The 25,844-nt window shown below is 43.3% G+C and overlaps 1 protein-coding gene across 1 annotated transcript in view; it reads left to right on the top strand.

Annotated features, from left to right (window-relative positions):
• The window catches only part of BPNT2 (3'(2'), 5'-bisphosphate nucleotidase 2), a 111,322-nt gene extending 87,983 nt beyond the window's left edge, over positions 1–23,339 (top strand). The window contains exons 3-5 of the mRNA XM_086965770.1: positions 12,392–12,487; positions 15,192–15,353; positions 21,619–23,339. Coding sequence (XP_086821896.1) covers positions 12,392–12,487; positions 15,192–15,353; positions 21,619–21,899 — 539 coding nt within the window. The 3' untranslated portion in view covers positions 21,900–23,339. The remainder of the gene's footprint in view (positions 1–12,391; positions 12,488–15,191; positions 15,354–21,618) is intronic.
• The last annotated feature ends 2,505 nt before the right edge of the window (positions 23,340–25,844 follow it).

Here is a 25,844-nt window from a genome sequence, read left to right as displayed (position 1 = left end):
TTCTCAGAGATGGGCCCTCTGGGTCAAAGTCTCGGATCGCCGGGGGAGGGAAAGACCACACCAGGGGTCTCGGCAAGGATCTGTTCGCTGCTTGACTCGCCTCACCCGCCAGACCAGCCACTCGATGACAGAGCTGGCGCGGGGTAAATAAGCCACACAGGCTGAAGGGAGCCGCCGATGCTCGCCTCACGCCCGTTTCCTCTTTGGATGCTGACTTTGCTTTCCTTGAGGGAAGCGGCCTGACTGAGCAGGCGCGAGTGACTAGCGGCTCCACGACCGAGCCTGCTCAGCTACGGCGATTCTTCTTCTTTCGCTCCGCCCTCGCTCCAAGACCAGCATTCGCTCTACCGAGCCTGCGCAGATTAGGGAGAGCTTTTCCTTCACAAGCCTCCGATCGTCCTCACCGGCTCAGGGAAGAATAAGGCTGTCTCCTCCACTCGGCCACACCACCTGTGAGCCCTGTCCCAGACACTCGGACCCTACCTTCCCTCCTGGCGTGCCCCTACTCTTATTAAGGCAGTCCGTTACCACAGGTACAAGAGGGGGGGGTCCGGTTGGAAAGTTGGGGGGGTAGTTAGTTCCCCAGCTCACGTGGTGGACTGAGAAGGGGAGGTCACAGGAGTTAACTCCTCAGTCTCAAACTTTCCTCCTTCCTGGTATCACACTTTCAGAATCTAGTGAGGGCTTTCCTACTGGGCAATGTACTGAGTTCTCCACTATTTCAGTCTCCCTCAACACGTCCTAACCCTCACTTCTCGGCTTAGGACCGGGTCAGGTGCCCAGGGTCTTAAGGAATACCACTTGGCAGGGTCAGGTCAGTAACTATAAGGGTAGAGGGGTGGTGAAGCAGTAAGGAAGGGTCCCTACACTGGGAGATCAACCCTCTGGATATCCTACCCCCACCTTATGCTACAGCCTGTACTCCAGCTGACTCTCTCTGGTAAGACAAAATGGCTGCACTGCCTGTGACCTTTTATAGGTTGGCCTCAGAAGGTCCAGAAGGGACCAGAAGGTTCTGGAAGGTCCCTATTCTAGTCTATTGGTCCTGTCTAGGGATGACCGTTATGGCAGTTAAGGGCGACCATTTTGTGGGCCCCAAACTCTCTAGTCAGAAAAGGCACCTAGGCCTCAGGTAAAAAAAAACTATGAGGGCAAAAGAGCATCTAACCCCTGCCAACACCACAAAAATCAAGTGGACACAAAAAGATTGAAAAGGTTTTGAGGGGCAAAAAGGGAACAAAATAAATAATTAACAGAAGGGCTACTCAAAGGGCAGACAGGTCTAACACTCGTGCTATGTCTTTTATTCAGCAATTTTTAGGTCATCCAGTAATGAGTTTGATTTTATTCATCCCTATAAGCTTCTGGAGTATCTGTAGACGTGACTTTAATACATCTTTTTGGTAATTTGATTCACATCAAAGATTTAGTCCGAAGTGCTCCTGTTAATCTTGAATTTGTCCCATTTTCACTTCTGCTTAAACAACTTTGGTTGTATGGATTGAAATATTTCCAGACTACACATTTTGACCTTCTACCTTCTTTTTGCAGCATAAATACTTACCTGTTTTGTAGATGTTACTGAAAACCTTCAAAAATTTATTGAGCCAACCAGCTACTAGTTAAGTCAAGCGCCTGAATGGATGTTTGCTAACTGGAGAATTATGACTTTCCCAGTGTGAACAGGAGGGTTACAGGAGAACATTGCTGATCCTGGAAGCTTGTCCTGAAGCCAGATAGTCAGCAAGCCACAAAGGTTTAACTTTTAAGAATCTTATCTTATTTTTTGATATCCCTTTCCCACTCATCACAGTTTCCCTTTCATTGTAACATTGCTGTTAGACCTGACAGACTTAAGGGGGTCTTCCCTCCCAACTCGCCTTCTTCCTCCTTTTTTCTGACCTAGTTTTTGCTGGTAGTATGACTCTGCATACTTCACCACTGCTAACCAGTGCTAAAGTACTTGTGCTCTCTCTCCTAAACATGGTAGTATTTGTTCATGTCCAGTTAGCATATTTAATTTACCATAAGTCTCTAGTAAAGTGGTAAGACATGTACCTATGGCCTGTAAATTAAATGCTACTAGTGTGCCCTCAGCACTGATTGTACCACCCACTTAAGTCCTTCAACCAAGTCTCAGGCCTCCCGTTGCAGAACCTGTGTGTGCAGTTAACACTGCCATTTCAATCTTTGCAAAAGAAACCTTTTGCCAGGCCCAACCCTTCCATTTTTATGCAAATAAGTCACCCCTAAGGTAGGCCCTGGACAATCCAGTTGGCAGGTTTTACTGTATTTTGAAGGCAAGACATGTACTTTTAAGTTTTGCATGTCCTGGTAGTAATAAAAACTCTCACATTTGTTTTACTAAAGCAAGGCCTATTTCTCCAATAGGATGACATTGGGATTACCTTATTACATTTTATAAGTGTAGTTTGCAATTGGGAAGAGATAACCCCTTCAAGTATTGTGTCCCTCAATTTAAAATTCAAAAATATAGTGAAGACCGATTTTAAATTGCAATTCTGAAAATTCCACTTGTCAATTTCTTGCTTTAGCCATTTGGTACCTGTGACCTGTCTCTGATCACTTGACTGGGTGTACTTGGCAGTTGGACTTTGTGTATTCCTCCTAGACTCCCAGACCCAATAGGAGCTTTGGTGTGTCTCAGTGGGCCATCTCTGGCAGGTTGGAAGGGAGGCGCTGGGAGTAGCCCCACTTTTACCTGAATAGGCAATAGGCTGTGTTCTGCCAACACACAAAAGGGCTGCATTACCACCCCGCAGTCAGTCTGGAGCCAGGGCAGGAAGGGAGGACATCTGTTTATTTCAAAGGTATGTCTTTGATGTCTCTCCCACTTCAAATGCACCACTAGGTATAAGTGCTGGACCTCAGACACCACCAATTTAATACACTTCTGGACATGGGAATACTCTGCCAGTAAGAAGGACTGCTGTGCTGCTGAAGGACTGCAACTATTCTTGACTGCAGTCTGGTGGATTCCTGCTTTGCTGTGCTGATTTGCTGCCTGCAGCCCTCTTGCCTGGGTGAGAAGGACTGGATCTGCATCTCTTGACCCCAGAACCCACAGTGACCCAAAGGGCTAATTGGCTGGCCTCCTGATCTAAAGGCTCTGGGACATAACATGCTTTTATTCCCTGCACCTGGACCTTGCCATATGTGAGGAGTCTACCCTGCCAAGTGGTGCCACCCAGATCTAGGACCCTTGGAAGTGGGCCTAAGGTGCTTGGCAGCAGAACCGACACATGTTCTCTGCTGAGTGACGCAGAATCGAGACATGTTTTGTGCTGAGTGACACAGAACCAACACATCTCCCGGGCTAAGCAGAGCAGAACCGATTCATCACCGCTACTGCGTGGATTTGACCCATCGCATAAGTCTTGCATTGTCGGTGCCTCTTGGGACCGACGCATCGCCTACGGAACCGCCGCTACCCTGCGCTTTTCTCAGCGCAAGCTCCTCGCATCTCGTGACTCCAGCCCCGATGACGACACCAAAATTCTGCATTTCAGCTTTACTGCTCTTTGGAACAGACGCATTGCCTCAGCTGCGCTTTTCATCTTTGACTCTGGACTTCGCATTGCCATCCCCGGCAACAGGTTTCTCTTCGTCGACACATCAGGACCTCACACCACAGTGTCGCCGCTTCACGGAACCGACAAATCCCCTCAGCTGTGTGATGCAGCTTCGGCGCGGATCCACACAATGCTGCGTAACAAGAATTTAAGGTAGTCTGTTAAACTGGCCTCACTGGGTCCCTGAAGCCAGTCTGTGCTCCATCACGTTTGGCTTGAACTTGTGACTCTGTCCCGGTCCGGTGTGACCAGATATCCCCAATAACGCTTTATGCTTTTTGGCGCTAATTTTCACTACATTCTTTACAAATAAATATCTTCTTGTTTTTTTTCATTGAAGTCAGATCTATTTTTCTAATTTGGTGTGGGATCTTTGTGTGTGATGTTTTCGCTGTTTAGGTCTTGTGCCTAGCGATGCACTGCGCAGCGTGAGCCCTTTTGTCTGGGGTTCTGAAATGTATCCTGGAATTGTACACGCTCGTGCCTGTGTTTTTACTTTGGTCTTCTGTGATTGGGCTTTGAGTGTGTGTGTTTTTTTTTTTTAAACCGACCACGCAATGGGCCATAGGCGGTCGCGTTGCTCCACCCATGGCATATTGGTGTCTGTTACGCACACCAAAGCCCAGGTGGTTTCAATTATCATGCCTAGACACGGGCGCGGTAATTGAAAGCACATGTTCGCTGTGGCGTGCGCGCACCACTTGCAGGCGTGTATTTTTTTTAATAATAGCGATTGCGAAAGAGATTGCTTTTAGTGCCACTTGTTTGTAGATGGTGATGCAGCACAATCCCGTAGAGCGGTATGGAGAGCTACTGTGGTCTTTAGCGCCATATTAGTTTGGGAGCTTTGGAGCCTTTATTTCAGCGAAAACAGGTTTTCTGGGTTGCTACTAAAGCGCTAAAGTCTGCTGTGTGTGGGTTAGATTGAATATTTTTGTCAGGGCTGTTTTGAAGTATTGAAAAAAGTATTACATCCAGCAAGGTGCGCAAGTGTTCCTTCAGCTAACATGGAGACAAGCACTGTTTTGGAAAACAGATTAATTTCCGGCTGGCTGGGGTGGGCGTGCGGCCCCTGCGTGGCTTGGGCTGGCACCATGCTGGCGCTGGGAAATTGAGAATCCTGCGGGCTGGCTTTAGGGTGGATGTTGTAGGCAGTAAAGCAGCGTGTGTCATCCTTTAGAAGCAGCTGCTGTGGTGTGAGCGTGATTGAATTGTAGCAAAAAAACACCGACCGCGACAAATCAACACTTCCACCCACTAGGCCCTCTTCATTAGAACCCCCCCCTTTTCTGACAGAGATTACTTCCTACTCGTATCCCAGTCTTCTGCTCTCGTCATGTGAGGGTGCGCACCTTCCAGGCAACCACCAGCACTCCCCCGTGGCACCATCTGACCACTGGAGCTCCTCCGTGGCACCCTCCAACCAGATGAGCTCCCCCGTGGCACCCTCCAACTACCGGAGCACCCCTCGGCACGTTCCGACCACCTGAGCTCCCCTGTGGCACCCTTCAACCACCTGAGCTCCCCCTTGGCACCCTCCGACCACCCCCTTGGCACCCTCAGACCTCCTGAGCTCCCAGTGGCACCCTCCGACCACCGGAGCTCCCCCTTGGCACCCTCCAACCCCCGGAGCTCCCTCGTGGCACCCCCCGAACAACCGGAGCTCCCTCGTGGCACCCTCCAACCACCGGAGCTCCCCCTTGGCCCCCTCCAACCACCGGAGCCCCCTCGTGGCACCCTCTGACCGCCAGAGGTCTCACGTGGCACCCTCCAACCACCTGAGCTCCCCGTGGCACCCTTCGACCACCGGAGCTCCGCTGTGTCACTCCCTGACAACCGGAGCTCCCCTTGGCACCCTCCAACTGCCAGAGCTCCCATTTGCCACCCTCCAACCGCTGGAGCTACCCGTGGCACCCTCCAACCACCGGAGCTCCCCTTTAGCACCCTCCAACCACCGGAGCTCCCCTTTAGCACCCTCCAATCAACGGAGCTCCCTCGTGGCACCCTCTGACCGCCGGAGCTCCCTCGTGGCACCCTCTGACCGCCGGAGCTCCCTCGTGGCACCCTCTGACCGCTGGAGCTCCCCCGTGGCACCCTCTGAGCGCCGGAGCTCCCTCGTGGCACCCTCTGAGCGCCAGAGCTCCCCGTGGCACCCTCTGACCACCGGAGCTCGTCTGTGGCACCCTCCAACCACCGACGCTCGTCTGTGGCATCCTCCTACCACCGACGCTCCCCCGTGGCACCCTCCGACCCCCAGAGCTCCCCGTGGCACCCTCTGACCACTGGAGCTCAGGCACAATCCCGTAAAGGGTATGGAGAGCTACTTTAGGATTAATTCTACTGTGGTCTTTAGCACCATATTAGTTTGGGAGCTTTGGGGCCTTCATTGCAGCGAAAACAGGTTTTCGGGGTTGCTACTAAAGCGCTTAAGCCTGCTGTGTGGAGGTTAGATTGAATATTTTTGTCAGGGCTGTTTCAAAGTAATGAAAAAAGTATTACATCCAGCAATATTTTTGTCAGGGCTGTTTCAAAGTATTGAAAAAAGTATTGCATCCAGCAAGGTGCGCAAGTGTTCCTTCAGCTAACATGGAGACGAGCACTGTTTTGGAAAATTCATTTCCAACTGGCTGGGGCGGGCATGCGTTCCCCTGCGTGACTCGGGCTGGCACCATGCTGACGCTGGGAAGCTGTGGGAAATTGGAAATCCTGCGGGCTGGCTTTAGGGTGGATGTTGTGGGCCGTAAAGCAACGTGTGTCATCCTTTAAAAGCAGCTGCTGTGGTGTGAGCGTGATTGATTTGTATCAAAGAAACACCGACTGCAACAAATCTACACTTCCACCCACTAGGCCCTCTTCGCTAGAACCCCCCCCCCCCCCTTCTGACAGAGATGACTTCACAAGCACCTCTTTGCTGTCAGACCTCGGATACTAGCCCACATAAAAACAGTTATTAACCTCTTAAGCGCTGCTGACGGCCAACGGTCGTCACGAGCGCTACCTCCCCAGTGCACGACCATTGGACGTCCATTCAGCACTAGTTCCAATGGACAGCGCAGCACTGGGGAGGGATATTTGCGAAGCAGCTAAGGTGTTAAAAACTGCTATCTTTTTCTCTCCTAAAAGCGCTACGTTAGACTATATTCATTGCCTGACTTTCACATAACACAAAATATATCACAATTATCATTCAAACGTTACATAACGGGGTATGAATATGGGCACCGCAGGTCGAGCATACATAGATGATGAAGTTAGTGTTCAATTTAAAAAATATAAACTTTCAATAAAAATATTGGTTTCTGGAATGTTTTACACCTGCTGCGGTGGCGTTTGAAACAAGCATTTTTTAAGGTGATAACGGTGTCAGGCAAATCTAATCAGCAGTCCTATCACTGCGTTTAATGGGAGTCATCAGCATTAACATTCATCCCGTTTATTTAACAAGCATTTGCAATGCAATAGGTCTCGCATTTACGCAAGTTTGAGCTATTGACATTGCAAAATGACAATGCCTTATTTTTGTTTTCGTTTTTAAAACATAAATAAAAGGCATTGTCAATAGCTCAAACTCGTATAAATGCGAGACCTATTGCATTGCAAATGCTTATTTTCTATTTGAAATGTTTCACATATACTTTACACACTGCCTCTAAAGTTAAGCGAGGCTGATCCGTGCCGAGCGCCCAGGTGAGCACAGGTTAATTTAGGGCTTACCTGCCCATACCCTGACTAGGATTTTGGTTGCTGCTAGACCGGGGCTTACACCACTGTTAACCAACAACCTAATTTCTAACAATAGCTTCCAAATTTCTTTTGTTTTTGTTTTACTTCGTTATAGAAGTCTGTTTTTCATAGGAAATGACAGCAGCTGTGTTGTGATTTATCAATTTATGTTTGAGAATCTATACGTTTATATCCATATGTGTCCTAAGTATCTGTTTCAATAAAGACAAATTCAAGAGGTGCAAGTTCCACCTTCTCTTTTTTTTAAATTTGAAACACACAGTTGTTCAAACCGAATACATCTTACCGCCAATTATTTATTAAACAGAGTGGACAGATACTTTAATATAGGAAATATTCCTATAGTATTTCTGGCGATTAAACAGACAGGCAGGACCACAACTGGTGTACTTGTGAAATTAATATGTCTGCTAGTTCTGGAGAAGCTAACTTTTCCATTTACCACTGCCATGGTACTTGTTTTTTGGACAGATAATAAACTGACTTTCGAAAGGTCACCTTTGAAGTTTCAGGCAATATCTTCTTCCATACGAGTCTGTTGGTCGATTGAGGGCTTGTCGAATGCTGCAGGCCCTCCACAAAAGTGATTTTAGGCATTTACATTTTCTTTGTCTGATCTAATGGGTGCCTACCATCTCAGGTCAGTCACAAACAAAAATAAAGGAAAATAAAGCCTGCGTCTTTCTGAAGGTGCATAAATGTGTAATGACTTGTGTGCTTCTACAGAATAACGCAACTGCCAACAGTGGTGTATCATTGCTCTTTTATTTTGTTTTGTCGTTAATAAACTGCAGTGGCAAAGAACATTGCTTTTTACTGAAGAACATTGCTTTTTCCAAATGCTGCTCAGCATTGCGAAAAAGCATTGCCAAAACCAGTAGGTCCCAAAGGAGAGATTCATTGGCTCTGCCAATTCTTGCTTATTTGTGTAGCGTCTCACCTTCGGTATTAATGTAATTAAATCTGCTTTCTCCCCCACCTCACCCTCAAATGACAACCTCCACTCCCTTTTCCCCATCCAACAACCTTTGGAAAGAGGCACTAACTCGTGCAAAATGATGTATCTTACTAAACTCCAAAACAGCAGACAAAAAACCTCAAACATTAAGTTTAAGGCAGTGTCCCTAAAATAATTTGGGCCAGATGTATCAAAGGGTTTTACTCATTCTGATTCTATGGGAAAATGTGTTTGTACATATGGCCCTTAACCCCTTCCCTGCTGGCCCGATTCCGCCCCCGTGCGGTAAACAAACGAACAGGGGCGGGCCATGACGAACCCCAGCCGTCATCAGCACACGAGCACCGTAGTGCATGACGGCTGGGGTTCGTCACCAGCATGGAAGGGGTTAATGCAGACAAATGTCACAGTACAAACAATAACATCCTTGAAACATACCTCCTCTTTGAATAGTCCCCTTTCGACCAAAATCCTCTTGAATAATCTTAATATCTTTCACAAATCTAAAACACCACAGCGCTTAAAGAGCCTCACGGGTGAGTAGCTGCGCTTTACAAATCCTGATTGATTGATTATTTCCTTCCCTTTGCTCTGCAGTACTAATCTGGTTATTTTCCTCTTTAATAAAGGCAAGGGTTTGATGAGGACAACAACCTTGAACAACTTGATCTTTAATTTGCGCTCCTTCTGTCCTTCAACTCGACTCTTGTAGGCCTCACAAATTGTTCTCAAACCACCCATTAACCATTCTCACATAACCATTCTCACATAAACTGACTACTGCCTTCTCAACCTGGTTTCAAATTTTGCCCGTCACCTATCATTTATCCACACTAATACTGCTTCCTAAAACCTCCCCACCACCCTCTTTGTACAATGCTCTCAACTTGAGTACCATTGCCCTATACCACATCACATGATGATGATCACAATGTAGTTAGTAAGGACATCCTTCTAGCTCATTGTCCCCATTGTACACAAATCAAAATTCATCCTCAAAATCTACAGACCCCACCTTCCACCCTTTTTCTTCAGGCAGAACAAATGACCCCACTGTGAACTCAAAATCCATAATGCTCACCAAGAACCGGAATAACTCCCAAGATCTTCATCTAACCAATCGATGAGTACAAATACTTTTCCACTTAAGACGGATGAATCTGGTGCATCTTCTGCAACAACAGGACAAACTTGCTCTCTCCCTGATGATTGACAAGAGAGAACTGATGCCCACCATGAAGAAGCGGAAAAGCAGGTCGTTTGAGCCTTCTTATTTACTGCCTTATTTACTACCTGATCTAAACGCCTACACTTCAAAAATCAGCACACTAATCCTGATAGTGATAGCGCTTTACACTAACCTTTCACAGGCCTGTTATACAATATCCTCCCTTAAAACACAGCAAAGTTCTCTTTTCTCCTCACGCCATGTGCAAGCATTCTACATTAAGAATACCGTATGTTTTTGGTCTATATTGTTTCAACTGTATGAATTTGTATATGTTCTGGTTTTAGTAGCATTTTTGCACATTAGTGCCTTTTGGATTATCCTGTTGAAGGTGGGGGTTAGTGTTTAACTGTAATTCTGTGGGAGTATTACTTTTTTTTGGCTGGTGCGATCAGCCTTGATCTGCAAAGAGAAATTTCCATGCTCGCTTTGGCTTATACCACATGTGCAAGCCGCAAAATCTCTTTTTATATCATTAACATATAACTGCTCCGTGAACTTCTTATTAATTTACAGACCACCATGTCCTGTAAAGAAAATTATTAACTCACTTCAAGAGGTAGTATCAACAAAATTTTGGGAGACTGCGTTTCAAGTGTTATTGAGGGATTTAAACATTCATTTTGATACTATTCTGCACACTAACACCTCTCAGATGGCCAATATATGCTCGGTTTTGGAGCTGCAATATCTGCCTTGCAACCACCCACAAAAACTCTCGATTGTGTCTTAACAAAACTGGACAACACAAGACTAAGGGATGGTTTAGAAAGTTCGGGCACCTCCCCCCGCAAAAAAAAGCACACACATGCTTTGCTCAGTACTGGCACATTTCTTTCAGAATAATATTTGTATTTATTATCATTCACCCCGACATCGGAATGTGAAGATAGATTATATGAAGGTGCTCATCATTTTAACTGTTGGTCAGATTATTTAAGGGCCTGTTTTAGAAACTGGCGGACCGGTTACTCTGTCACAACGGTGACAGATGTCTCGTCCGCCGAAATCTTAATCCCATAGAACTAGTATTCTATGAAGAAACTGTGTACTTGGGAGAACATGGTTTCTGATGTTGAATACATGTGCGTTGTCTGATACTTCTAACATTTAAGATTTAGCAAGTGTCATTACTCAATTTTATGATGAGGAAATTCCTTGCTAAAATATAGTTGGAGCCACAATTAAAAGTAACAACCTGGAAAAATATTTGTAAGAATTTAAGAGCTGCATGTATCGTTATAGAAATGAATTTGAAGCTTATAAAATCATGAATATAAAAGAGATTCTTATGAATATGAAAATTAAGCTGTCCATACTAATACTGCTGGACACGTATGCGCTAAACTCTCCATAAGAAGAGCTAATTTAGATGATATTTTTAATGGCAAAAACATATACCGGGGCCGGGATAAATTGTCATGTTAAGTTCTCAATGTGTGTTTAATAAACCATGAAAAAATACCCAAACTCAACCTCCGTTTTTTATTTTTAGGAAAAAGGCCCCATCAAATTCTCGGAGAGGAAAAGCAAAAATGAAAGCTTTACACATTTTGTTTTCACCATTTCTTCTAATAATTTCGCACACCTATTACAACTTTACACAAATATCATTTGTACTTACAACAAGTGGTGGCTTACTTCAAATTAATTTTGACATTTTTCCATATATTAGGAAAATGTTAAATAATATCTTTCAGAGTAGGAACATAAATTCATAACAAGAGGTACTGAGAAAATGTAATCCTAAAAGGTATTTTAATCTTCCTTTTATGAGTAAAACATTTGAAATGTTATGTTTGTTACATATATACATTTTGCTTCACTGTAAATAGCTCTAATGCCTCTTAAGTAAAGTAGCGCTATTTAAGACTTAAAAAAAATTGATTACATTGAATATCGATCCTAATGTAAAAATATATGAACTCTGGGATAAAAATACACTGTAAGGTTTCATTAATGCTTACACCGAACAAAAGACTTTGTGGCCATGAAAGTTACTAGCTAATAAAATCACATTTTTAATGCTGTAGAAATATCAGCCATATTTTGACAAGGGTGGTAGTAGGACTTATAACAAACTTTTACATTTGTTTCACCCGTCTTCCTCTTCCTCTTCGAATCACTGACTAATTTAGAGAGTGGAAATTTGTGATGCTCCCTCGTGCGGAGCCATCAACAGCTCAGCAGGCAATTGTTAAGGAGGAAAAAGATCGCAAGAGATGCAGAAGCGAGATAGATTGGTCACAATACAGTGTGTGAGGAATTTAGACCGCGTCAGTACTTGAAATCATATTTTGTCACATGCGCAAATTAGATCTGCTAATGATATGAGACAACAACATTGAACAATAAACCTGCTTAACGTGTAACTAAATAAATGAAATTGATTGATTACACATTACACAAAATGTGTTTTAAAATTAAAAAGGTTTTTCTAAACTGGCAGGTAATTGAATATGTTATGGTCATCCAGTCAGAAAATAATGAAGCTAAGGCACTTACATGGATAAATAAAAACCACAGAAAAAAATGTGCCTCCCCATGTTTGAATTTTCATCACTGCAATAACATTTTTAATGGTAGTGAAAAGACGCAGATTGCACAGAAGACATGGAAGGAGGCGAGGTTATGGGTGGTGAATGATGAGTGACGGGGAAGGTAATAGAAGTTGCTTTCCAAATTTGACGTACATTATGGAGGTGCATGTGTTTTTATCCTTTTTAAAAAAATTGGTTTGTATTACTTTAAATGCCGCACTTTGAAAGCAGTTTGAGAACTAAAGTGAAATTACCCAATGCAATTATACTTCCATATTCTGATGTTCTATTTGCAGGTTTTTATATATATTTTTTAAATATATTGCAGATAATCTAAGAAAATATGTCACTACCATGGTATGTGTGGCAGTAAATGGCGAACCTGTAATTGGAGTGGTACACAAGCCCTTCTCTTCATATTCAGGTGGGTTTTTTGATGATCTGCAAGTTTGATTGGAAGATGCTATTAGATTTTATTGATAAAAATTGCCTCATGTCATAAAACGTGTTACTGAAATTTAGAACCAAGGATACATCCGATTATCTAGCAATAGAGCATGAATAGACCTACTTAAATGTTATTATCCATCAAAGGTTTCAGTTCTTAGCTGACATTGTATTACACATCTGAGTCTGAGGCAGTTGTGGTTACTTAAACAGTAATTGAAGTGATGTGAAGGGGGTGATAAAATAAAGGGAATGGTTAAAGCTACTCCACATTTTCATCAGTTGAGTTTCCCAGCAACTTCGGTCAATCAACCACTCTTTAAACTAGGATAAACATATTGCGTGGTCTCAGTAAGTGATGTGTAATTGTTGTTAGCATAGAAAAGTAGTAACCAGTCTAAATCTAGACATTCATTTTGGCCAGTTCATTCAAATGTTTTCCTGTACTTTTTGGTTTGTTTCTGTGTGTTAGTATATTTCACTGCACGTTGGATAACCGAATATCTGATGACACATCTCATTTTGGGTGTTAATTTGATATCTAATTTCTAGGCTTAAGAACAAATTCTAGGATTGCTTGTAAGCAGTTCCCTCATAGATGAAATTAACTTCTCTTAAGCTTAATTTTAAAAACAATGAGATTTTGATTTTTGAAGGGTCGCGGACCCTAGGGTCCCAAATATTGTAGTTCGATTGAACAAGCTTTCAAAATAGGGCTTATTTTCAATAAACTTTCCTGTATTCCCCAGCTTAATAGGTTTGCTTCTTCATTTTTTTTTATTTTAAAACACTTTATGCAAAATTCTTCTGCTACTGTCTGGGCACCATGTTTTATCTGGACCTTTCCATGACTAACTCATTGTATGCAAGTCATACAAAATCTGGTTGCAATCTTGGTCTTAGATTACCATACAGAGACCTATTCCTCACCCTTTCCTGAGCCTGCACAGTCTTCCAGTCTATTACTGGGCGCTGTTCATGTATCTCTCTCTCTCTCTCTCTCTCTTTTTTCCAGTAAGGCTGTACCTCCTCTTGGCCCTGTGTTTCTGCAGTCGCAATTTAAGCATAATTTTTCATCTCGTCGTCTTAGATCTGCTTTTGTAAACCTGCTAAATGTCACTGCCATTTGACATTCATTCCCTGGTTGAGAGTTGTGAGTAGCCATGGCCAACTTTGAGAAATCTGTCACTTTAAATGTTTTTCAGGTACCCTAAAACTAGCATCGTTCAACAGACATGTTCCTTGCACCCTACCCAGGTACACTCAATCCTTCAAGGAGCAACACTATTATGGGATCAGTTTCATTGTAATTATCCCCTCTTTTCTGAGACCACCTTCTAACTTCCAATTGGTAATCCATATTTGGTAGAAAGAAACCATTGCCTCATTTTTAATTGTGCGTTGGTTGCAACAGGCTTCAAGCAATGTGTCCATTGCAATTTACACTTCTGGGTTACTGACCTTCACAGGCCGTGATTTTTTTTTTTTAATTTGGGGGTTAGGGGGTGCTATACAGTCGGTTTTTCTCATTTTTCCTGATGGAATTTGGCTACTGTCGCTGAGGCGCACTCTCCAGAAAGGAGCCTTTTGCCACTGATGCAGAGAAAATTCTATCACACTAGCATAACATGGACATGGGACCAGGGGTTGTTTTATGATGGTCTTTTCTGGTGCAGTGCAGCACCGAGCATCTTGTTTATGACTTAAAGTGAATTTATTTAATTTGCTTTTTCTCTGAGTTGGTGCTTCGTTTTTAGACAACACAGATCTGTAAGCTTAGAGGCAATACGCAAGATTTGTCTCTGTTTCCATCTGAGAATAAAAACTTTACTGTGATAAGTATTGGGTTAAATTAGTTCACTTTGATTATCACACTCATAAAGCATGCACTCAGCTTACACCAGAAAATGCCATCATGGTATACAGCTTGTGTGCTCTCAGTTTAGATGAATCTTGATGATAGTGTTAGATCCACCACCCTGCCTCAAGCCCTGAAACCTTCGTTCAGGAGATATTTATTTCAGGCACATGCCCTTGCTAGCATTTCCTGATGGAACTAACTTCCCAGGACTTTTGAATTAGGGTATATACGGTGGAAATTGTTCATGTCTTCATTACCTGCACACATTTTTGTTGTTAGCAGAGGAGAAACTTGTCCTATGTTTAGGCTATCTGGGACGATCTTTAAAGAGAGAGAATCATTTATTAGGTTTGCCCGAAAATTGTCGGATGCCTGTAATAAGTCATTGGAGATTGGATCCATGAAAAAACAATTTCAGCTGATCTTTGTACAGGCTGTGCATAACCCAACGTCTTTGAAAGAACCAAGCTGATGCACCCTTCTCTGTGGGTGCCCAGTGAGATTGCAAATTGAACCTCTGGGCTAGGGGCGGCTCAATCTTGTCATTTGGTTCTGTAAAACATGAGGAGAAATTTTGCATTTCAGGCTCAGGCTTCAGCAGGTCTGGAACAGAGTCTCTTTTATGATTAGGACAAGTGGCAAGTTGGATTGGTCCACAGCTTACAGTGAGGTATGCAAATTGTGAAATGCAGCATTCCAGAAATTCATTAAATCGGGTTCTGATTAGTAAAGCATCCCTTTTTCAGAACTCTCCAATTAATAATGGGCCATTCTTACTGTGCCTGCCAGTTATTAATTAATGTGCTCCTTGTTTTTGCAGCTTGGGCAATGGTTGATGGTGGGTCAAACGTAAAAGTTCGCTCTATCTATGACCAAGAGAATCCAACAATCATTGTGTCACGCTCCCATACTGGGACAGTACAAGATGTGATTCGGAAGACATTTGGAAACAACACTGTTATTGTTCCAGCTGGTGGAGCAGGTATGTCAAATGTTCTTATGACTTTTTTTGCTTGACTGATTAAGCCCTACATACCATACTAATGCACTTTCAAAGCATTATAACTGTTACCATCATCACATTTATGGTACTCTATTTATAAACCTATGAAGGATGCTATCTTACAGTGATTCGAAGTCATGACCTCATGAATTTTGTCAGTGCCGAACGTTCAGCTCACTCTCTTAGATATTTGAATTTGTTAACTTGTCTAAAACATTTCCCGTATTTCTATATCTAGTTTCTAAACAAAGCATATTTTGTCTCAAGGAAAATTCACCTGTTTCTTGGTATACTGAAAAATATGTTTTCACCCTACTTTTCTCATTTTGTCTACAAGGGGAGATATTTCTTCCTACCTAGAAACCTCTTTTGCTGAATATAGATTTCTTTTTACATTTGCCACCCTAAAAATACACTCGAGTTGCATTTATGGTTGACTACAGTGTGAGAAACTCCCAGCAAAAGCTTTGCGACTACAACAGCTGCTTTCTTGGCGGGAAAAAGTATAAACTCCCCATCCTTGATTAATGATTGCTTTAGAACAACTATTTTATTAGGCAGATGCGTGCTAAATGGAGCTTCTGCTAACTACAGTCGTATTGTTCTTAATTGATATTTATTTATCATTGTGTTTGAAGAATTTTCTCCTCTGCTGGAAGGTAAGGTAGCTTTCAAACCTTTGGAGAATCGCTCATGCATTTGCATTAAAGTGGATGAATTATTGTACTCTGTAAAATAAAGTAATGCTGCCATTTTGAGTTAATGCATTTAGTTTATTTTTGTGATCAATTCGCGTCCGAAAATTGAGCACTGGGAAAAATGTGACGGGTTGTAATGAGGTTAGCAATTATTTTAGTTGATTGGCTTTTCGTTGTCAAATATGATTAATGAGTGTAGAATAGACAAATAGATCAAAACCACATTGTAATAATGCTTCCAGTCTGCCTTCTTTCAGTCTTGGATGACATGGCTGCCTCCTTCGTTCCGGAACATTGTTTTGAAGCGCATAAAAATCAAGTTTTGACAAAGCCATTTGGACTGGCCTTGGCAAGCTGGTGCAATGGTTATTATTATTTCTTTTTTTTCTGTTGCAAACATTCCACACCAATAATATATACAAGAAACATACCAAACTGCTTCCTTGAGGTGGCAGCCATATGCTGCTAATAAAAACAATAAATAAAACATAACAATCTTGTATAATTTTAATACAACAGTATGCATCCTTCTTACCATGCAACAGTACCTGAACCAGTCTTTTTCTTAGTTTTAATGCACTTCACAGAAAACTAGGTTTCTCAATTATATACAAAAAAATGTGCTGTTCGCTTTGAATTACTGTAACCTGATGACCTAGATAAAACACAGGAGGGGTACCATGTTTTTCGAAGGATAAAGAATCAAAAGAAATAAGCATTGGTGAAGAAATGGTTTAGCCCGCCAGCCTTGACACTGAAGTTCTATTGCTATATTTTCACAAAGTTATTTTTGGTAGGTTGTTGGTAGTTTTTTAGTAGGTCAGTACCTTGAGGACACTTATATTCACATTGTAAGTTCAACATTTATTTCAACATTACCCAGAAAGTACTAGTCTAACCTTACAATTACCTGTTCTTTTATTTGTGTTTAAATAGACATAATTACATTTGGTAACTCATTATTTTATTCCTACTGATAGTTGTATTCTTTTCACTTCTTTCTAAAAATAAGTTTTAAAATGTATTAAATTAACTATCCTTACCCTAACGCTGATCCTAATCCTATAATTTACCATTAAATAATGTAATTGAAGATAATTTATCTTAGTTAAATTACTTGTTTTAGACTGCTTTTAATACGAATGTTAACCGTTATTTAATGTTCACTATAATTTAAATATCCTAACCTTCTCTTCTGCTGACCATAATAATTAATTTTAATGTCATTTAACAATTATTCTATTTAAATAACTAACCTGACCTTCACTGTAACATAAACTTTTAATTAAATGTAATTTAATAATTTGGCTAAACTCGAAAACTAACAATCGGCCACACTTATTAAATTAAAGAAAAATGCTTAAGCTACCTGTATTACTAAGGTTACTTTTAGATAATATAAATTAATTCATAAGGCTGAATGAGTACAGACGTAAATAGTGGCTTGGAAAAGTGTTTGGAAAAAATAAGCAAATGTGAGATGAGCAAATGGTGGGAGGTCACCTCATTGACAAGTTATTTGGGGAAGGGTATGATTCTGCAGAGATTATGAATTGTGATGTTTCTAAATGATGAAGGAGAAGTGAATACTGAACTGCCCAGAGACAAGGAAAAAGGTTTAAAAGGGAATGGACTTTGATGATAGAAGCTTTGGTTAAACTTCTGAAACTGGCCGAGATAAAAATTTTAAGAGGACAGTTGAGGGGTAAGTTACCGAATGACCAAACCGAAGTTTTTTTCAAGGGCTGGGATATTTTGGCAAGAAGAGATTTCTGCACAAAACAGAGGAAGTTTAAATGCCATTTTGTGATATGGTGTGTATAGATCTCATTATTGTATAGAAATCACAAAGCACTAGTGTAGCCGATGGTGCAGACAGCAACGCCTAGTTCCTCTGAAGTTGGCTCTGAGCAAGAAACGTTAAAATGTGTGGACTTAATATTTAGTCATCATATTGCAGTGTGTCATCATATTGCAGTGTGGGTTCAGAAAAGCTACGTCCCCTTTTTATTGTTTTACTCCATGCAAAAAGAAGGGTACTTATCTGCAGCACCGGTTTTGTGTTTAAGGTTTCTTTCGTTTTGCACCAAAAGGTGAGTCATTTAACCCGTTCCCTGCAGGGCGTTTTTCCTGCTGTGCGGGGTGGAGGGGGGCCGCGCGCGGCGCCGTCGTGCTCATAACGAGGTCAGCTCGTCATGAGGCGCAGTGGAGCTGCTCGCCGCGGCCACAACCCATTTTGGAACGTTCAGCACACACAGAGGAGAAATTATCCCCGCGTGCGAACGTTCCAACGTCCATGACGATCTCAGCTCGTCATGAGTACAGCTCAACCGTGCCTCATGACGAGCTGAGCACGTCATTAGCGCGCAACGGGTTAAATACCCTGTGGGGATGCGAGGCTTTAAAAAAAAAAAAAAATCCTCTTGACTGATGTCTCACCAGAGTAGTCTGAATATCAAATCACATCAAAGTGGATTCGGAAATTCACCTGGATTTAATTAGGTCTGGTTACTTTCACTTCCCTCACTTGATGTCACATATTGTTTTTCCCACATTGGCTATTATCAGCTAAACCACTAGAGTACAGACTACTTCTCCAAAGCAGCAGCAAAATAAATGTCACAGGTAAGTAATGTTTTGACTTATTTTCCAGATTCACAAAGAGTTTGCCATTGCATAGTTGAAAGCGGTTATACTTAGGGACTCATGGCTTTTCACTTGTGAAGTCCTCAGAGATTGGGCGGAGGGTGAAGCCCTTGACTTCGCCCTCACCATTTCTCCCCATTTCACGCTAGGTGGGACTCTGGTGGTATATCGCCCACCGGAAGCCTTTCTTAAAGCTCTTGAGGACGTTATAGTCCCACGTGCCCTACGCTACCCTAAATTTCTCCTATTTGGAGATTTTAACATCCATCTGGACACCTCATCCATTCCTGAGGCAAGGGCTTTCCTGGACGCCTTAACCTCGCCCAGCTTACCCAACATGTGCTTCTCCCTTCCCACATTGGGGGCCACCCTATTGACCTGGTCTGCTCTAACTTTCCTTTATCTGTGACTGATCCAGAGCCTACAACATGGTCTGACCACTTCCTGATTAGGTTTTCGTGGGAAGATATCAGGTCTGGCAGAAACCCCTGCCCCTTCTGCCTGGCCAGTAGCCAAGAAGGTGAATCTCCCGGCACTTTCAGAGTTCCTGCGCCAGTCTCACCCTACTCCTGCTTCAGATCTAGAGGGGGCAGTGGCCAATTTTGACCAGTGGATTAGCCAGGGCCTGCTCAAATGCTAAACGGGGTCACACCAGATGCTCTCTTCCCCCACAACTATGGTACTCTTCCAATCTCGGGGATCTGAAATTGGGGTGTAAGAGGCTGGAGCTCTGCTGGCGTCACAATTACTGTACGAGACAAAGGCGACCTTACGTCTAGCTCAGAGAGAGTACTACATGGCCATTAGATAGGCAAAGAGTGACTATTTCGCCGGGAGCATTATGTTGGCTCGGAATAACAGCAAGGAAATCTTTGCGATTGTCCGGAGCTTCCTTCCCCCTGTGCGGAACAAAGCGTACTACCGGCATCGAACGAGTGGTGCGAGGAGCTCTCCTCTTTTTTTTTTTATTGACAAAATTGCTAAGATTCAGGAGAGTGTTGGCCCTGCTTCTAGGCCCACTGAGACTCTCTCTCTCTCTCTCTCTCTCTCGAACCTCCCTCGAACCAGCCAGCAGGACCCGCCCTGTTCTCCTAGTTTCTGCCCACTTCTGAGGCAGACGTGCTGGCCCTTTTGAGGTCTCTGAAGTCTGGCTCTCCTATTTACCCTTGCCTGGTGCGGGTTCTAGCTGGTGTAGCAGAGGTAGTCTGCCCAGCAGTAGTGGATATGGATAATTTGTCCCTACTCCCCCCTCCTAAAGAAACCTGCATTGGACCCTCTGCTGCCAGCTAACTATCGGCCCATCTCCCTCCTTCCTGCACTCGCCAAAGTATGTGGGAAAGTGGTCTTCCGGCAGCTTGAGGTGTTTGTGGAAACATCAGGAGCACTCCACCAAGCCCAGTCAGGATTTAGATCTTCCTACAGTACTGAGACTGCTCTAGTTGAGATGTCGGAGGCTATCAGAGAGTGTCTAGATGGGGCGGCAGGGCAGCCCTGATCTTACTTGACCTCTCTGCCGCCTTCGACACGGTGTCCCACCAGCGGCTCCTGGACAGGCTTTCTGCTGTGGGGATTTCTGGTCTGGTCTGGAAATGGATTAAATCCTTGCTGGATTCCCGCTCACAACAGGTCTGTATGGCCTCTTGCGCCTCCTCTGTCAGGAGTTTGGCTACCGGGGTGCCACAGGGTTCTACCCTAAGCCCACTTCTTTTTAATATCTATCTGACTCCGCTAGTCTACCTGGCAGAGGAGCTGGGCGCTAAAGTGATTGCGTACGCAGATGATACGCAACTGCTGTTTACTTGGGGTGGTTCTGACTTAAATACTGGTGCTGCTCAGACGTGTCTAGCCTCAGTATTTCAATGGCTGGCCCAGGCTTCCCTCAAATGTAATGAGGATAAATCGGAGGTCCTTCTCTACGGCCAGTTCCCTGATGACTTTAGAACTCCGGGCTACCCCTGCCCGTTGTCCGATGGTGGGCCATCAAAAAACCTGGGTATTTGGTTTAATGAGGACCTACGATTCAGCGACCATATAAAAAAACTGACGGTGTCTGCTTTGGTACCCTCAAAACATTTAGGACATTTTTTCCTCTTCTCCGAAGAGTAGCCAAGGAGACGGTCTCCCGCGCTTTGATCCTGTCTAGGCTGGATTATGCTAATGCCCTGTTCTTGGGGCTACCGGGCTGTTTGCTGCGCAGCCTCCAAATCATTCAGAACGCCGCAGCCAGGCTTCTCTTCAATGCCCCAACGAGATCTAGCGCGCGGCAGTACCTACGACAATTACACTGGCTGCCGGTGGCCCAGAGGATGGAGTTTAAAGCGATTACTCTGGCCCATAGGGCTCTTCACGGTCAGGGCCCTCTCTATCTTAGGAAGCGTTTTGCCTTCTATCTGCCAAATCGACCTCTGCACTCAGCGGGGCAACGCCGGATGATCGTTCCTCGCTTCTGCAGAGTACGATTGGGGGGCCAGTCCATCTCTGCCTCAAGGCGACTGAGGCATGGAATACGCTTCCTGCCGATCTCCAATTCATCTCGGAGTTTCAGCTGTTTAAGAAGCCGCTCAAAACACATCTGTTCAGCTTGATCCGCTAATCTGATTCTTGCTCCCACCTCTGCTCCCCCTCGCGCCAGGACACTTTAGAGTAACAGTTTGCGCTACAAATGTATTATAACATATAACATAATGGTGAATAACCATTTGAGTTCCTTGAATGAAAGATGAAACTGGCAAGGATAAGAATATGAATAGTGCTGTTCCAGAATCCAAGTTTTGTATGAGACACATTGAGGGGAAATTGTGTTAGATGGAATCAGTAAAACCATATGTCCTATATTGTTTGGTATGTCTTACAAAATGTATGGTTCTTTTTTTGGTAACCCTATTTCTTTCGCCTTCTAGGTTATAAAGTTTTGTCTTTGCTGGATGTTCCAGATGACACACAGGAAAAAGCTGATGTATACATTCACAACACATTTATAAAGAAGTGGGATATATGCGCAGGTAATGCCATTCTAAAAGCACTGGGTGGACAAATGACCACTCTCAAAGGAAAGGACATCCAGTACTCTGGTTCTGAGGCACATGACGAAGGAATTTTAGCCAGTATTGGTGTGGATCATAGCAAACTAGTTAAAACACTAAGTGGAAAAATACCTTATATCGAAAGGAAAGCCCATTAGAAGAAGACAACTGCAAATGGATGCAAAACCTTGGCATATTAGCATTGGAAGCAATCATGGGCATGGTGTATGTAGACAGTGCACCTGAAGAAGACAGTTTGCCGCCATAAAGATGGAGTGGAGCATTTTGACACTAATACAGCAGGAGGTTCCTTCTTGTTGCGAGTGGGAAACAAAAAGTGAATACACTGCAATAATGGTGAATCCTTTTTTTGCTTAATGTTTGGTTGCAACTGCAAATACAGATCTTGGGATGTGCGTACTTCAACAGTATGCCATTTGTATTTGTTAACATTGCATTCTTGTCTCTACTCCTTAAGGGGAGATAGATTCAACCTGTCTGGCCGAGGCACAAGAGAATGATGGACATACTTGATGAGCAGCGAGAATCTACATTGTGTTCCTGTGCAGATGCTTCACTAAGTTGTCCCTAGCCATGAAAAAGGCATTGGTCAGAATTAGTCTAATACTCGTAAAATGTGTTCTTCATATTTTCCAATATGCTGTACTGATCTGTTACCTGAAGGCATTAGAAGATCATTATCTCTCTAGCATATCTCCCATCTGTCCTTTCTCCATATGCTCTATCCCTCTTTATTAGCTTCTCATTTGATCCCACTAATTGTCACCCTTACTTTCTCCGTCTCGCTCACCCTCTTTCGCACTCTATACACAGACACACTGTAATCAGTTGTACAAACCTGAATGCAAACATTGATTAACACTTTTCATATCACTGCCTAATGCCGTACAGATTCCATGATACAAGAAATTTACAGACTAAAACAACTGAACCCCTGATAAAAAGGACTGTTTAGTTTGGTTTGCACTTGCCGCATGGATATTAAATTTAGTGTTATATTGAAGTCCTTTGTTACTAACTTATACACATGCAAAAACACATGACATAAACAGTATGCAGATTCTGCCTTTAGGGAGAAACAATTTATAGCCATTGTTGGGTGATGGGAGCGGCATGATGATATTCTTGATGCACCTCCTTTCTTGAGTCATGACCCCTACCCTCACACAACATTGGTATTAGAGTGCCTGTTGCATCTTCATGTAGACATCTAATCATTTAACAAAATGTTAAGAATTACGGGTGATAGTTATAATTTGAGAGTGCTTGAATTTGGTGGATAGAGAATGTGTCTTTAATTTATTTAGGACAGTGTGCCTTGTGGACTTTTGTTTTGGATGAAGTTACTGGATATAACTCATACATAGATCACTTTATTTCGTACATTTTGTTCTTTTAAAAATGTTTTTGTGCAGTTTAAAAAACATAATTATTCCGATAATTTTCAGAAAATTATCGGATTCCATCTCTACTGTACAGTAAATTGTATTTTTTATATTGAAAGAAATAGTGACTTCTGAATTAATGTAACATCAAACTACTTCAATCTGCTACATTAAAGGTGGTTGTTTAATTGATTTGTAAAACAAGACATTCTTATATGTGCATAGCATCATCTTTTAGATAATGCTTTTGTTTATCTCAAATGGAGATGTGCTGGAGTTAATCCCATAGGCGGCAGGTATTTTTTGAGGAGCAGTTAATGCTTTAACTGAAAATGAAATCACATGATACTAGAATTTATTATATTTTGTAATTAACATTCCCTGTTTTATTGTTAAGCCCATACACTAATATTTGAAAGACATTATGATTTCATGTGAAGAAGACCTATAGTAGACCTGATGTGGAAAAGCATCTTGTCTGCTTAATTTAGACAGCAAATTATATTCCTGCTGGCCTATTGTACTTCTATTAATGCACTTCCTTGATACTATTCTTTGAATATGCTTTCACTTTTGCCTTTATTACTCACATATGACATCAGGAAATTCAAGTTGTTTAATTGTGGTTTGATGTCCCCAGAAGGAGTAAGTCTGAACTAAATTATCAATTTTCAAAGGAGGTGATGTAAAAAAAAAAAGGTGTTTCTCTAAATGTTTTTTTAAGTTCTCTTTTGCTGCTGTTGAGTTAATCAAAATAATTTGTTTCATAGGCCAAGTGTTGTGGAGCACAAATTAAACCACCACATTGTCTATGGTGCTTAGATCTAGTCAGGAAGAGGACATGTAGATAGTGACAAGGCTTGAAAAGCAATTTAGACTTTGGCTGATGGAATGCCATGTGCTTTCAATGTCTTAAAACATTTGGAGTAAAAGTTCCTGAGACGAGAAGGTAGAAGGCATAACCTTAGCCTTTCGGTAGAAGAAAACTTGCAGTAGTTTCATTAAGGAAGAAGACAGGCCTGGCAGGTGTGTAATCTTTGTATTTGAATATGAATAAAAGTGAATAAAGGTGGGCCTTCTTGATGATTGCATGGGTGTATAGAGATCAGCACAGGATGAGATCATGAATGGGAGCCAGTGCATAAAGGTTAGTATGGGAATGATATGATTTAATCTGCACAAGAACGCTCTACTTTACAGAGTCTCTGGAACCTGAAAGTAAAAACATAGTTGTTAGACCTGACTGCCCTTTGCGTAGCCCCTCCTTATATTTATTTATTTTGTCCCCTTTTTGCCCCTCATAACCTTTAAATCTTTTTGTGTCCATGGGATTATTTCTGTGGTGTTGACCTGGGGGATAGATGCTCTTTTGCCCTCATAGTTTTTACCTGAGGCCTAGGTGCCTTTTCTGACTAGAAAGTATGGGACTCACAAAATGGTCGCCATTAACTGCCATAACGGTCACCTCTAGACAAACCCATAGATTAGAATAGGGACCTTCCAGAACCTTCTGATCCCTTCTGGACCTTTTGAGGCCAACCTATAAAAGGCCAGCTGCAGTGCAGCCATTTTGTCTTACCAGAGAGAGTCAGCTGGAGTACAGGCTGTAGCATAAGGTGGGGGTAGGATATCCAGAGGGTTGATCTCCCAGTGTAGGGACGCTTCCTTACTGCTTCACCACCCCTCTCCCCTTGTAGTTACTGACTTGACCCTGCCACAAGGTAATCCTGGAGACCCTGGGCGCCTGACCCGATCCAGCACCTTGAAGTAAGGATTTGGAGTGGGTGAGGGAGAATGAACTGGAGTGTAGTTCCGTCCACTGCCCAGTAAGAAAAGCCCTCATTGAGACTCGAGGAGTGGAGGATTAGACAGAAGGACGGATTGTAACGGAGGAGTTGAGTCCTGAGAACCCCTCTGTCAGTTGCCCACATGTACTGAGAGCATAAAGGCTTCAACCGGCAGATCGACAAACCCCCCCCCCCCCCGTACCTGAGGTAACGATCTGCCACGATAGGAGTAGTGGATTCACCCAGGAGGGAGGCTAAAGCCCAAGTGCCTGGGGCAGTATCGACGGGTGGTTTGGCCGTGTGGCGAAAGCAGCTCCATTCTTCCCTAGGCCGGCGACAGGGGTTTGAAGGCTCCGCGTCAAGAAATCACTTTCCCGAACTGCGCAGGCCCAGCAGAGCGAGCGCTGATCCTGAAGGGAGGCTGAGCAAGGGAAGGAGATCCGCAGTAGCCGAGTAGGCCCAGGTGTGGAGCCACTGGTCTCTCGCGCCTGCTCAGACAAGCTGTCTTCCCTCAAGTGGGGCGGAGACAGCGCGAGAGGAGGAAGCGGGCGGGAGACGTCTTCGGCTCACCTCAGCTGGTATAGTCGCCTCCCCGGTACCAGCTCTGTGAACGAGCGGCTGGCCGGGTGGACGAGGCGGAGAGAAAGAGGCAGCCGACACTTGCAGACTTGCGGGTGTGTTTTCCCCGCCCCGGCGTTCCAAAACTTTGGCCACTGAGGACCAGCACGAAAGTAAGGAGTGTTTTGGGGAAGGTGGAAGAGTGGGTAACTCCTAATCTAGGGACCCCAGGAGAAGTTCCTTTCAGCCATTGTCACTAAAGGAGTGGGTAAACTATCCCAGAAGCCTTCCAGACTTCCTCAAATGGCCCAATCTCCCCAGTGCATACATTGAAGGCTACTGTGGTATTAGC

The sequence above is a fragment of the Lissotriton vulgaris genome, chromosome 4_1 (assembly GCF_964263255.1).
Source record: "Lissotriton vulgaris chromosome 4_1, aLisVul1.2, whole genome shotgun sequence".
Classification (NCBI taxonomy): Eukaryota; Metazoa; Chordata; class Amphibia; order Caudata; family Salamandridae; genus Lissotriton; species Lissotriton vulgaris.
The sequence above is the reverse complement of the archived record's forward strand: the minus strand, read 5'-3'. Positions and strand labels throughout refer to the sequence as shown.